At 27.3% G+C, this 13478-nt stretch overlaps 2 protein-coding genes across 6 annotated transcripts; one reads left to right on the top strand and one right to left on the bottom strand.

Annotated features, from left to right (window-relative positions):
* The first annotated feature begins 6112 nt into the window (after positions 1-6112).
* On the top strand, positions 6113-8425 carry LOC111033281. 2 transcript variants are annotated; one of them, XM_022313957.1, is made up of 6 exons: positions 6130-6439; positions 7159-7249; positions 7320-7575; positions 7655-7855; positions 8001-8123; positions 8185-8425. In XM_022313957.1, exons 2-6 carry the CDS (start codon positions 7166-7168, stop codon positions 8196-8198), a joined length of 678 nt encoding a protein of 225 aa, XP_022169649.1. In that variant the 5' UTR covers positions 6130-6439; positions 7159-7165; the 3' UTR covers positions 8199-8425. The 2 variants fall into 2 exon arrangements, with proteins under 2 accessions (XP_022169648.1, XP_022169649.1); XM_022313956.1 differs by having other exon boundaries at positions 6113-6439; positions 8001-8425.
* Positions 8426-9011: 586 nt separating this feature from the next.
* Positions 9012-12970, bottom strand: LOC111033246 (syntaxin-10). 4 transcript variants are annotated; one of them, XM_022313904.1, is made up of 4 exons: positions 12352-12968; positions 11685-11890; positions 10853-10947; positions 9012-9228 (listed from the first exon to the last, which is right to left on the bottom strand). In XM_022313904.1, the coding sequence occupies exons 1-4, from the start codon at positions 12412-12414 to the stop codon at positions 9152-9154; spliced, it is 441 nt and encodes a 146-aa protein (XP_022169596.1). In that variant the 5' UTR covers positions 12415-12968; the 3' UTR covers positions 9012-9151. The 4 variants fall into 4 exon arrangements, with proteins under 4 accessions (XP_022169596.1, XP_022169594.1, XP_022169595.1 ...); XM_022313902.1 differs by lacking the exon at positions 9012-9228 and having other exon boundaries at positions 10029-10947; positions 12352-12441; positions 12504-12970; XM_022313903.1 differs by lacking the exon at positions 9012-9228 and having other exon boundaries at positions 10029-10947; positions 12352-12441; positions 12557-12970.
* Between the last annotated feature and the right edge of the window lie 508 nt (positions 12971-13478).

Below are 13478 nucleotides of genomic sequence, written 5' to 3'. Positions count from 1 at the left end.
TAATGTATTAATTATTTGTCATTTATATCATAAATCATGGATATTGGATATAATCTGAAATATAAATGTGATATTGTGATGGATAGGGGGATCATTTTCTTTAGGTACTTAATATTTTAAGGAGGTAGCCATAGATCATAGTAGACTTATTTACAACTATTTATTTGTTTATTGGCAACAGTCATATTTTTTTACATATTTTCAAGTTGTAACAAATATCAAATTATTTCGATTTTAAAGCTGTATATATTTTTGAAGTACTTGTTTATATTAAAATTTAATTTGTTAATGAGTTATAAGTAGGGCCTGGGTTTTTAATGCCCTAATAACTACCCAAAAATGCTCTTAAAATATTGAATATGCATTTTAACTGTCATAATGTCCTTCAAAAATGACCATAATTTTTTTTAAACAATTCTCAAACAAACAAAAGTACGAACTTATCGAAATAAACGTGATTTCATAGCGTAACCCCAATTGACTCGTTGGTTGTTATCCACTGGTTTGAGTCCCGGACGCATATGATAGCCAACAGACAACAGCCGTTAAACTGTAGATGATCAAACGTTACCTATGCATTTAAAGTTAAGTTTTCCAATTCTTCGATCTATGAAACGGATTTTGTATTTGAAAAGCATTCCCAAGGACTTCCAAAAAAATGAATCATTTTACATTAAAATGCGGGAACTTACCCCTACGGTTAAATATCTCGGACTAACACTCGATCGCCGTCTCACTTGGGCACACCATATTAAAATTTAAAACTAAACGGTCACAGCTGAATTCCAGGCTACGCATGCTTAAAACACTCCTCATTAACAATAAATACACAAACTTAAACACTATAAGCTACTATTGAACAAATCCCTTCTCAAACCTATATGAACCTACGGCATACAACTTTGGGGCAATGCCAAAATCTCAAATCTTAAAAAAATTCAAACTTTTCAAAATATTACACTTAGAAAAATTGCAAACTCTCCCCCTTACATATCAAATCTCACCCTCCACACTGATCTCCGTCTAAAAACTGTCCAAGAAGAAGCAAAACACTTCTATAAACGTTTTCATGATCGTCTCATATCCGGAAATCCCACACAAATCCATTAATCCGTGAATTAGCGTCAAACGAAATTCCTGGTAATCCTCATCGACGACTAAAAAGAAAATGGTACAGAGATCTCCTTAACTAAAAAAAAATAAAAAAATAAGTCAATAGTAAGTGTCACTACTGGGTGGCTTCTTCCAACAACCCATTCACGTCTTCGTAAATTAGCCTACATATTCTTATTGTGTCTCTGGGTACAGATGGTATATTTCTTATAAAAAAAAAAAATGCGGGAACTACCTACATATCTAGGGTAGAGGCGCTTGTAGCATTTTACATTATCATGATAATAGCAGAGTAGGTACTGAGTAAAAAACTAAAAAACAAATAGTTTAATGCTGAGACAGCTAGTTTCATAATTTTTTATGCTGTATATAAATGCATATTTTGAGGTCTTGTTTCTTTTTTAGTATATATTTCTTTAATTATATTGTTTGCTTTTTGGTACATATTTTAATTAATTAGTTAATACGTTGGTATTTAGTTTAGTAATAGTACTGCGAAAGTGCGAAATCATACTAAAATGAGTAATTTCCATGTATTAATAATTATAATCCATGCAATCATATTATTGTTGAAATTAAATTTATTTCTCATTTTTATCATAAAATAATGTTCGGGTTTCCCAGATGTTTTATGTTCTACACTACTAGTTATCATACAACACAGAAGCACTTGAGGTTGGTCAGCTATATTAATTTTTAGCTTATTCATTTTATTTAGAGATATATAATTGTTATGGAATTGTGGTATAACATATGACCGATACGATGTCGTACAGATTACTGCGGGAGATGGTAAACTGTGGCAAAATTAACCTTTTTTTTAAAAATCGATATGTAAGCTGCGGCAATTTATTTTATATACCTTCTATATATACTATACCTGTTATATTTATAAAAATACGGTAAAATATATGTTTATTGTTTATTTAGATTTAACTTATAATACGTATTATGACTTTTTTTATTCTACCGGTGGCTAATGATCGATAACGTTTGTAGTTTGTACGCTATCTTGTAACATGCACGTATTATTAAAGAATAAAGGCTTATGGAGTCCATATTAAATTAAACTCAATTGAAGTCTCTAGAGACTGTTTGAGTATTAGGCGTAAAAATAAAGAAAAACGAATTTGAAAATTGAAAAATATTATTATAATTAAAAATAATTTTAAGAAATCATTGTGATCGTATAGTAAAAAAAATAAATGTAATTTGAAAATAAAATAATACAATAATTGTTATTTATTTATTAAACATTTTATCATTTATTCATAAAACATATTTATTTCAAAAATTCTTATCTTGAAATTCATCCATCTTCTTTCATTGGTCACCGTTTTGTTAATAAATTTGTATTTTTGTGTTTTCGCATTATTTCTTTGTGGTATTACTCCTTCTGCACTTCTAATTTTTATATATGTGCCAACTTGAATATCCTGTAGAGCAGTGGTCTTCAACCGGTGGGTCGCGTAAGCTTTAAAATTGGGTCGCGATAAGTCTTCTTTTTAAAATAAAAATAAAATTTTTAAAATTATAAAAGGTAAAATAATAATTTTTTAATAATTATACATTTTGAAATGTAATAAATGAAAATACAGTTTAAAAATAGTAGTGTATGTTGTGTATTATGTATCAGTTATATATTAGTTTTAATAGTACTATTGCAAAGCATTATGCAATTTACGATTTTTTATAAAGCTTCCGTGGGTCGCGAAAAATGTAGGCCTAAAAATGTGGGTCACAAGTCCAAAAAGGTTGAAGACCACTGCTGTAGAGCGTCTATAAATTTATATAGTGATGGATGATGATGATAAAAATATGCAATACATTTTGATTGGAAAAATTCACATAGGTATATTATTATATAAGGAGCTGATATATTCAGTATGTTTCGTTAAAACTTAAAAATACATTTGAATTTACCTTACCGATGTGTAAGACAGATAAATAACATAACATAATTAATTAAACGATATACGTGGGTATATAGGTACATAATTATATATGATATTATATGGTAGGTATATATACAATAAATTGCCACAGTTTGTATAAGGTTAAATTTTTTTTGCCACAGTTTGCATACAGCCATTACAGCTACAGCCCACAGATACCTACACGAGATAAATAATATTCACATTTCACATTTGGTGTGTTTTAAAATAATCGGCAACTTTTTCTGTTTGTGATTCATTATATTTTGGTAGTTATTCAATAAATAAAAGTTTCATTAAGAGTTAAGACAAATTTTTAGATTCCGAGCGGAGCGATGAATGTAATGAATTTATAATGATGTGCGTGTTTTAAGATTTGTTTTTTTTTGTGCCTGTCATCACTTTTTCTTGCGGTAAAAGTGTTTCAATTTTCATCGACAGCAACTTTTCTGGTAGGAAAGTCGAAAGTGAATCTAGTTGGTGCATTCATGAGGTCAACATTTAAAATTCCCAATACCTAGTTTTCGAAAGAAACGGGGAAAACAAACGAAAAATTAAGGGAAAACGGGAATTTTTAAGCAAAATCAGATTTCAAAAAAAATCATTTTTGTTTTTAGTGTAACTCTTAAAAAAATGACCGTAGATACATGACCAACACCATAGAGTCTCATCATATAGAAATGGCATTTTCAACGGACAATAAAGTGCCCGGGATCAGCTAGTATAATGTATAATACTATAATATTTATGGATAGTGAATAAGCTAAAATTTTTAAGTTAAAAAATAATAAAATACATACATTTACATTGTTACTCGAAAAAAAAAATACAAATACAAGTATATTATAGTTATCGAAAAAAAAATAGTAAAAAAATAAATTGTACACAAATTAATTTAGCACTAAAAATAATATAATAAATCAGTACTTACTTGGTGTTTTGTTATGTCCCAATATTTTTACAAAATGAAACCTGTTTATATCAAAGGTGGTATACTTAAGCAAATGTTTTTGAATGTAGTCAAGTTTTTGACGTACACGATATTACTACGATACAAATAAATACATAATAACAGAAAAACATAACAATATTAAAATTTTTAATTTAGAGATGATGACGATGATGTATATATTTTAAGATTAAAATTAGCTAGAAAACAACTTGCTTTTGCCTTTTGAGTATACATATTTTTTCAGTTCTATTGTTAAATACCATTGATGTGCAAATGATGTACGACCTCTTAAACGGTTGATGCGCAGACGACGTATAACCGAAAAATCAAACGATGTACAACTGTCTTAAAAAAATCTGAAAATTAACAATAGCGATGTGCAAACGACAACATCAATTTATTGAAAATACCTAAGCTTGTAATTTCACAATTTATTTTTATTTAATGTATCTATTATAGGTAATTAATAGGTATCATACCATAGTAGGTAACTACCCAAAATTCCCCTCCTCTGGAAATGCCACTATTGTGCATGAACTGCGAATGAGGTCTGGGACACGCTTATAGTCAAGAATATTTTATATTGTTATTATAGGTACTTATTATTAATATGGTAGTCGGTAAATTGAATTAATATTATTCCTAAATAAATTATCAGTGATGCTGAAAAATATTAAATATACATACGTAAAATTGGGCTTTTTTGGAACCGAATGACAACAAAATGATAAACGTTATTATACGTTATTCTTTGTGTTCATATACAATTTTGTCCAAATTTGAATTTAGAATGTCTGTACAAAATAACTGTATTCATATATCATATATTTCTTAGATTTCTGAGTTACTGAAATAACTGCTTAAGTAAAACCTTGTTATAAATTTTCAATTCTAATAGCTAAACAAATTGAAAATTGTATACATTTTTAACTACAAAATCGTTTTAAATGTTATATATTTTTTCAATTTTTAAACTTTAGATCCTTATAAAAAAAAATTGTACATGTGTACTTTTAATACATTTCAACTGCTATTGTAAAAATTTATCTAGAGTCTCGTATTAAATTTTCATGCTTTTTAACCCAACCGATAAAATGTTTGATAGAATTGATGAAATAAACATCCGCTGTAAATATCAAGTGTATTTTGCTGTAATTCGTTTTTGAATCACAACAAAATAAGAAAATCGCTACAAGAGAAATCGAGTGAATATATCCAATGTTGTAAAAATTTCAACTTCAACGCTCATAAAAAGTTAATTTGACAAAAATTATTTTTTTGATAAAGGTAGATAAAGGTAAACTAATTTTCGTAATTTTAACGAATTTTGTCAAAATTCTAAGTTCAAACGCTCATTAAAAATTATTGTGGATTTTCACCCAACTTTTTTAATAAAAACTTACGAGGAACCTTGTATTACATTTACAAGTTTTTTGACAGAGCGAAAAAATTTTTATCGACATAAGTTTAAAAAAAACAAATAATAATTGTACATTTCATGTAAATAGTTCAACAAATTTCAAAATATTTTGAAAATTTTTTAGTGTGTAGAAAATGCTTACACAAATATTCAATGAAAATGTCATGTATCTACGGTCAATTTTGTAAGAGTTACATTAAAAACCAAAATGTTTTTTTCTAAATCTGGTTTTGCTTAAAAATTTCAGTTTTTCCTTAATTTTTCGTTTGTTTTTACTGTTGCTTTCGAAAACATCTTGGTATTTTAAATTTCGATCTCCCTAATGCACCAACAAGATTCACTTTCGACTTTACTACCAGCAAAGTTGCTGTCGATGAAAATTGAAGCACTTTTACCGCAAGAAATCGTGATGACGGACACAAAAAAAAACACACTTCAATGTAAAATCAATACATTCATCGCTCATTCGCTCCACTCACAATCTAAAAATGTCATCATAAATAATAAATATTAATATTATTATGCAATTATGTAACGTATGTATACACGATTGTTTGCTAGAACAATAATTCTTCAGTTATTTTGAATGTTATTAATGTTGAAAGTTATCGATTTTATGCTTTTCAAGATAATTTTAAATAAAATATAAAAATAAACTTTCATTTTAGGAATTCCCATCGTTATCACGCCTTCGTTAGACCTGTTATAACAATATAAACATAAACCATTTTTTTTGTTTTATCGACATAAGCTTTTGGCATAAACGTGTTTCACGCTTCAACATCAGACATTAATATTATTGTCTTGGCCGATATTGTTCTGTGGTATTACTGCTCGCTACGCATTGTATTATTTACAATTAATTTACACTTTCCATGCCACGTCAAAATTTCATCAAACTTCAAAGTAGTTAATAGTTGCGACGTACGACGGATATATTATTCTTGTATACAAAAATTTAGTTCTGCCGACTGGTCTGATTGTTCTGCAAATCAAGATATTTAGTATTATATTCTATTGGTATGTAAATTGTAAATTAAATTTATTTTGTGTTGTTTACTTTTGATATTAACTGATCTTCTCGGATATAGGTATATTTAAAAAAAATAATTTTTTTAAGACATGCAAAAACAATATTTTCAAAACAGTCAATAGTTTTTGAAATAAGTGGTTTGTGATAAAAGAATTGCTCATGAGATTTTATCCTACTCCAAAAAAATTCGGGGAGCTATTATTTATATATTATTTTTATTTTATAATAGTATAACATTTCAGTTTTACCTATTATTTATACTTAATCTTGTTCTTTATTTCAAGTCACCTATATGATAATTGATAGGTAGTATCCAACAAAGTGTAAAATCATGCATCTATTCAATCGAGCCTTACCAAAACATAACCGAATAGATGTTAAAAATACACATTTTTCTGGTGTAGTTTTTTAATAAAATGTCTTATGGAGTTTCTTTAGGTTAATATAATGTTAATCACTCAACATTTTCATGTACTCTTTAGTTGTAACCATAGTTATATAAGACAAACAGTATAATAATCTATGGTTGTAGCTTAATGCAACAGAATCTTTCCTCAATTTAGGTCATTGACAGTAATTAGAATACCCAACAAGGTTATAGAACAACACAAATTGATTTAATATTTGATTATTTTATACATACATTCATTAAATTAATACTGTTACAATACTTGAACAGTTTTTGTATAAGCAATATTAATTATAGCTGAATTATGAACGATTATTCTATTGAACCAGTAGTCGATTCAGAATTGTATGAAGTCGAAGAAATTAGACATTTGTATGATCTTTTTGATGTAAGTTTTAATGAAATGTATTCTATATTAATGATGTTTTTTTATGAATTTAAATTTGAATTAATTTCAGGTTATAAGTGTCCATAAAGTACAAAATCCACTGCTTTGGGGGTTATACACATTAAGAAAAAATGAAATGGAAATAAATACTAAAAGTATGGAGGTAAATGAATGGCTTTTATATCATGTTACTGCCACTAAAAATGTTCAATCAATTGCTGAGAATAATTTAGACTGGCGTTTCACAAGTCGTTGTCGATATGGAAAAGGTGTTTGCTTTTCATACTGCCCTTTGTATGCCAACAAATATGCATCATGTGCTCGGGGTATATAATTGACACATTTATTTAATGCAATTAAATTAAATTTTCTATTTTTATTAAAATATATTGAATATTAAATCAGGATCAACTTCTGCAGTAGATTATGATGAAAATCTAATGCAAATACTTATTAATATGGGTTTTCCAAGAGAGGCAATCAAACGAGCATTATTTTATACTTACAATCAAGGATTAGAATGTGCTACTAAATGGCTTATGGACCATATTACAGATAATAATTTTGCTGAACCTTTTGTTCCATCCAGACATGATTTTAATAGTGGTGGGTAAAATATTTTAATGTTATTTTTTGAAGTGATTAAAAATATTGTATATAATTATTATTAATTAGTATAATCCTTCAATCTATTATTTAAATATTCCAATTTTTCTTGTTTTTATGCTAATTTAAAATAATCTTTTTTTAGAAATTTCAATTGAGCGAGCATTTATAATTTGTCGAGTCTTAGTTCAAAGAATCAAAGATGTTAACGTCAGTTATAGTTTGAATGTTATACCTAATGTTTATGATACTGCTAAATCATTGAATGGTATGGTTTATGTAAAATTTAATGATTATGAATTTTATCCACAATACATTGTGTATTACAGAGAACATAATTTAACTCAATATGCTGATCCGTATTCATGTAATTTCAATTATAACTATTGCGGTGATCAATGATAATAATGTATTATAAATTGACTAATTATAGATTTTTTTTTATCTAAGTTATCTTTTATGTTTACTGTATTTTGATTTAAGCGTATAAATAGCAACATTATAATTTTAGATTAATCCATCAAAATTTATTTAACTCATACATTAAGTAGGTACTTTTAATTTTTATTATCGTGGTATATTTATTAATTTATATTGAATAACACAATATTAGTTGATAAGTGAATGTATGATTTAAATTAAATAATAACAAAACAAAAGTAATACATTTTAATTATTTGAAATTTCCATAGTTTTATCGGTGGAAAATATTAGTATAAAGAGAATGTGTTGTATGAGTGACTGAGTTAAGACCATAAGGAAAAAAATACTCATCGAAGATGGTTCGCTGGTATTAATTATGTATCAAGAATACATTTCACATTTAATTCAGTGTGGATGAATGAGTACAATAGAAGAAAATAGGGAAGGTGAAAGGTGCAAATGAGAAATAGTTTTGTTGAAGTATTTTTATACGATTAAGAGTATAATTAAATAAACACTAAGGTTAAAGTTAATCAAATCAAAATACTTTATATAGATATAACAAAGAACATATTTCATAGAAAAATGAAACAAATTATTGAATAATCAAGAACAAACATTTATTAATTCATCATTGATAACATTTAATTTTAAAGATAAAATAGTAAAATAAAATATATTCAAAATAACAATAAATTAAGTGATAATAGAATTTAGACTAGATATTTAAATACTAAAATTTAGGGGCACATGTGTTACATTTGTTAAAATATGTCAATATATTTTATGAGAAAAGTAAATAATAATATATATTGATAAATATAAAATAAATAAAATCAGTCTTTTTTACCAAGTATAATGTTTGAACATCATTTACAAAATTATTAGAAGAATTATGGTTATAAAAATAATACCAACTAAAATTCCAATTGCCATCCATTGTCTTCTATCTGAAATATAAATTATATTGTTAATATTATACTGAGTACATCAGAAAGAACGGACTGATGTAATTGTCTAAAAATGAAGTAACATTTATTCTAATAATTATTTTAGTTTAGTTATTATTACTGTTTATTAAAAAATAATAAATATAATACATTAAGAACAAGTTTTTATGAGTTAGTTAGGTAATTCAATTTGTCAGTTATTTTCATTATACTTTATATTAGCTGACCTATACTAATATATTGCATAAAAAGTTAGTATAATGGTAATTGGTAAAATTATCAAAATTTAATATTTTAGATTCTGAGCATTCTGATGAATGTATTGATTTTACAATGAATTTTTTTATTTGTGTCTGCAACCACGGTTTGGGAAAGTAAAAGTGCTTAGATTTTCTTCAACAGTAACTTTATTGGTTGGAAATTGAATCTAGTTGGTGCTTTCGGGATGTCAACATTTAAAATTCGCAATAGTTTTCTAAAGCAACAGGAAAAACAAATAGAAAATTTAATAAAATTGATTTATGTTTTTTTGTTGTAAAGTTAAAATACTATTTGTGGGTACTTGAACCTTTTAAAGTATATTATTAAATTTTATACACACAATGACTTTTCAAATGTATTTTTTGGCAAAAATTAAACTGAGTACTAGTGCTTACAAGTAAAATAAATTTTTTAATCACAATAATATCATCAAATATACTTAATTACTAGTAATATTATAGACTGACAGACCGTCTTAGCTTAGAATTGTTTTTCATATACAATGATTTCTAGATTTTATATCATTGAATTCAAACTTAACACCATCCATTAAAGTGACAAGTCCTACTGTCCAGCAAAGCAACATCCACTTCCCTGCTTTTTATTTAGGCATACTTTAAAAACACAGAATAATGAATAATTTGAATTTTATGGCCTTAGAGATATGAAATAAACAGCATAGGCACTAAAAACCAGTACCAAAAGTACCAAAATTATAGCTTACATCTCATGGACATAAAAATAATATCAAATATGTAATATCGTAATTGTTTTAAGTAATAAAAATACTATAATATGTATCTTTTATACATGTTCATATTTTGTCTTAAGGGGATTAGATACCGTGATTTTCTGTCTTTATCGAACACATGAGTGACATAGGTTTTTGGATGTGGGCTTTACCTAGGGTACCGATTGAAATAGTGAAGCGATAAGAATTCTGAAAACATTTGAATTTATCATCAAGTCTACTTGAGATGAATTTTCCTGAATTTGTTATCTTTTGAGTTTGAAGAAGTGTGAGAAATTCGATCTCAAGTAGTCAAATTCAAATCTGTTGTAAGAATACTTATCACTTCATTAGATCAATTGGTACATTTAGCAAAGAACTTAGAACACGTCTAAAATCCTAGGTATGTTCAACAAAGACAGAAAATCATAATATCCAATCCCCTTAATAATTTTCCAATTCAATAAATTAAAACTAATTGAATTAGTCAATGTTACCAATCTTACAGAGAGTGTAATACACCGATACTGAGCCATGAACCCTGTTTTTCTTGCTTGAAATTTTTAAATTTTAAAGTAATTACCAAAGAAAATCTTGTTGAAATAGTATAATTTGATGTTACTAAAATATTACCATCAGACAATTGAAGAACTTGTGCCACCTTTTTTGATACCATGTCTAATCTTGATTCTGTTTTGTCTAATTCAGTGCTTAAATTTTCAAGCATTCTAAGAAAAATTAAATATACATTTATAATGCAGGTAATAAACAATATAACTAATCAAAAAAGTTTTTTTCTATCAATATGTTAACATGAAAAGGTAATTCAATATTATAACAATAGTTTATAGTCAATAATGAAAGGGTAATACGTTTAAATTGAAATTTAGTTTATTAGAGAAATTTATAATTTATAATTGCTCTCCCCTCTAAAAACTCTTTTCTGCTCCCTAGTCCGTCCCATTCTTGAGTATGGTTCCGTCCTCTGGGACCCGTCCACCGCTTCCGCACGTATCATGATAGAAAGGGTTCAAAGAAAATTCCTCCGTCAAGCTGCTTACAAACTAAAGATAGTCTGTCCACCTCACGATTACACGCCAATCCAACGCCTCTTTTCCTTAGAAAGCCTCACCGATCGTCGTCATTCAGCTAACCTGACATTTCTATCCAATCTTCTTTCATCTAAAATTGATAGTCCTGAATTACTATCCCTTGTCTTATTTAATGTCCCCTCTCGCTGTACACGATCATCTGTTCCATTTCATATACCTTTCTCTTCCTCAAACTACTATCTTAACTCACCGATCATCCGTCTTATGCGCATTGCTAACACTGACCCTTCATTCTCTCTCTGATATTGAGCCACGTTTCCATAAACTATTAAAACTATTATTATTATACTATTATATTCATGTATTAAAGGGTTCGTCCCATATTGTAAAATAAAAAAAAATAATCAACTTACACATTTTGATGATCTAATTCAACACTTATATCTTCTGAAACATTTTTCAAAGTTTTTACTGAATTGGATATGAGGTCAAGTTGATTGTGTTGATTATTCATCTTATGAGAGTGTGAACTAAGCATATCTGCCACAAAAGTTGAAGTGCCTGGGCGGGATGTAAATAACACATCATCTGGATCTTCAGTATCCCTTTCTAGTAAAGGCTAATAAAAACGAAAAAATAGTTCCAAATAATATAGCCAAAAGTAGTAATATAAATATAACACTAAATAATGACTTCACATATTTACTAAAAAAATATTTAATATAATGCCTTATTTGAACTTTGATATATATCTATTTTAATTGTATAACATAAGTAAATGACTTATATTTTCATAAATAATTTGAATTAACTTCCTTTAAGTTATACACCATACAGACATATAACTATACTAGTAAGGTGATTAATTACATGACGTGAAAATTTTTGAAGGAATAATATTGTTGAGCAAATAAATACATTTATGTTGACAAATAAAATTATGTACATTTAAAGATAATTATTTATTTAATTTTAACTTCATTATTTCATTAAGTTAAGGGAATTTTAATAAGTCGTATTTTGTCCATAGGTATTTATCGACCTCTAAAATAAGCTATGTGTTTATAAATTTAGTCTTACCTCACTGTCTTGAGTTCCTGAGTTCAATTCCCAGGAATAACCATTTTTTCCTCTAGGCATCATGTCTTCTTTTGCTATTGGAATCGCTCACTAATTTAAAATTTCAAAAAAATTAATTTCTATAGTTTACTATCAAGCCATTAGATAATAACATTATTTTTTTTTTATTAAACTGTTGGTATTTGTGAATAGGGTAAACAATTACAAGTGAATTTTAAAATTGTAATAATCTTCGGATATCTTGATCAATTTTGAATTGTTAACTATAAAAATAATAGTCACAAAAGTCTCAGTAGTTAACATAAGGCTATTAAGGCATAAGAGTAATCGTTTGGAAAATCATAACAACAATATATAGATAATAATAAAATATGAAAAAGAACTAAGAAAGTAAGAACAGGTGGTCAATTTAATATCCACAGAGAACAGAGAACAGCTATCATTCATCACGTCGATCTGTATGATATATATATCATCTGTGAAAATAAAATAACATTGTTCTATGATATTATGTAACATCGTAATATGAACATAGTTTATATCTATGAATATGATCACATAATAAAAATCACGGACTACTCAACTACTACAGACTACGTGTACCAACTCATGATAGGAAATTGAAATATTTTGTTATATCTTATCATTGAATAAAATTAGCATAATATGACCAACAGCTGCTGCAGCTTGAGCACTGCAGCCGATGCAGTCATCTCTTTTCATTTATCAGTTTTATGGCTTTTGTTCTATGGTTGTATTCGGATAAAATGGTAATAACCATACATTATGAATGGTAACAACAATAGTACAATGCGTGCATGCGATCGCGGCTGACCACCGAATAATATAATAATATACCGAAGTTTGATAGTGTATAAATAAATATTGAATATCATAAAGACTTATTAATTTTTTTTTGTGTCTAATGATGTCGCGTTGATAATTGTTAATTGTTATTAATTATTATCATACAGTGTTTAATAATTTAGCTGCGCGTTTCGCAATTCATAATAAATGACATAGATTAGGCGTTGCACTCAGCATTGAGAGTTGTCAGAGTTCAGTAACTTCAGTTTACTCGTGTGCACTAAGCAGTTTGTTCGGAGTACGTGGTCGATGATTGCTAT

The sequence above is a fragment of the Myzus persicae genome, unplaced genomic scaffold (genome assembly GCF_001856785.1).
Source record: "Myzus persicae strain clone G006 unplaced genomic scaffold, MPER_G0061.0, whole genome shotgun sequence".
Classification (NCBI taxonomy): domain Eukaryota; kingdom Metazoa; phylum Arthropoda; class Insecta; order Hemiptera; family Aphididae; genus Myzus; species Myzus persicae.
This window is presented reverse-complemented; position numbering and strand designations above follow the sequence as displayed.

What these genes read in the sequence shown, in the direction of transcription:
- LOC111033246 (XM_022313901.1), bottom strand. Translation starts at nt 12,414, where the DNA reads ATGATGCCTAGAGGAAAAAATGGTTATTCCTGGGAATTGAACTCAGGA. An exon ending in CAGGAACTCAAGACAGTGAG is followed by an intron (nt 11,891 to 12,351) that starts GTAAGACTAAAT and finishes CGTTTTTATTAG; the next exon opens with CCTTTACTAGAAAGGGATAC. An exon ending in GAATTAGATCATCAAAATGT is followed by an intron (nt 10,948 to 11,684) that starts GTAAGTTGATTA and finishes AATTTTTCTTAG; the next exon opens with AATGCTTGAAAATTTAAGCA.
- LOC111033281 (XM_022313956.1), top strand. Translation starts at nt 7,166, where the DNA reads ATGAACGATTATTCTATTGAACCAGTAGTCGATTCAGAATTGTATGAA. An exon ending in ATTTGTATGATCTTTTTGAT is followed by an intron (nt 7,250 to 7,319) that starts GTAAGTTTTAAT and finishes AATTAATTTCAG; the next exon opens with GTTATAAGTGTCCATAAAGT. An exon ending in CAGACATGATTTTAATAGTG is followed by an intron (nt 7,856 to 8,000) that starts GTGGGTAAAATA and finishes ATCTTTTTTTAG; the next exon opens with AAATTTCAATTGAGCGAGCA.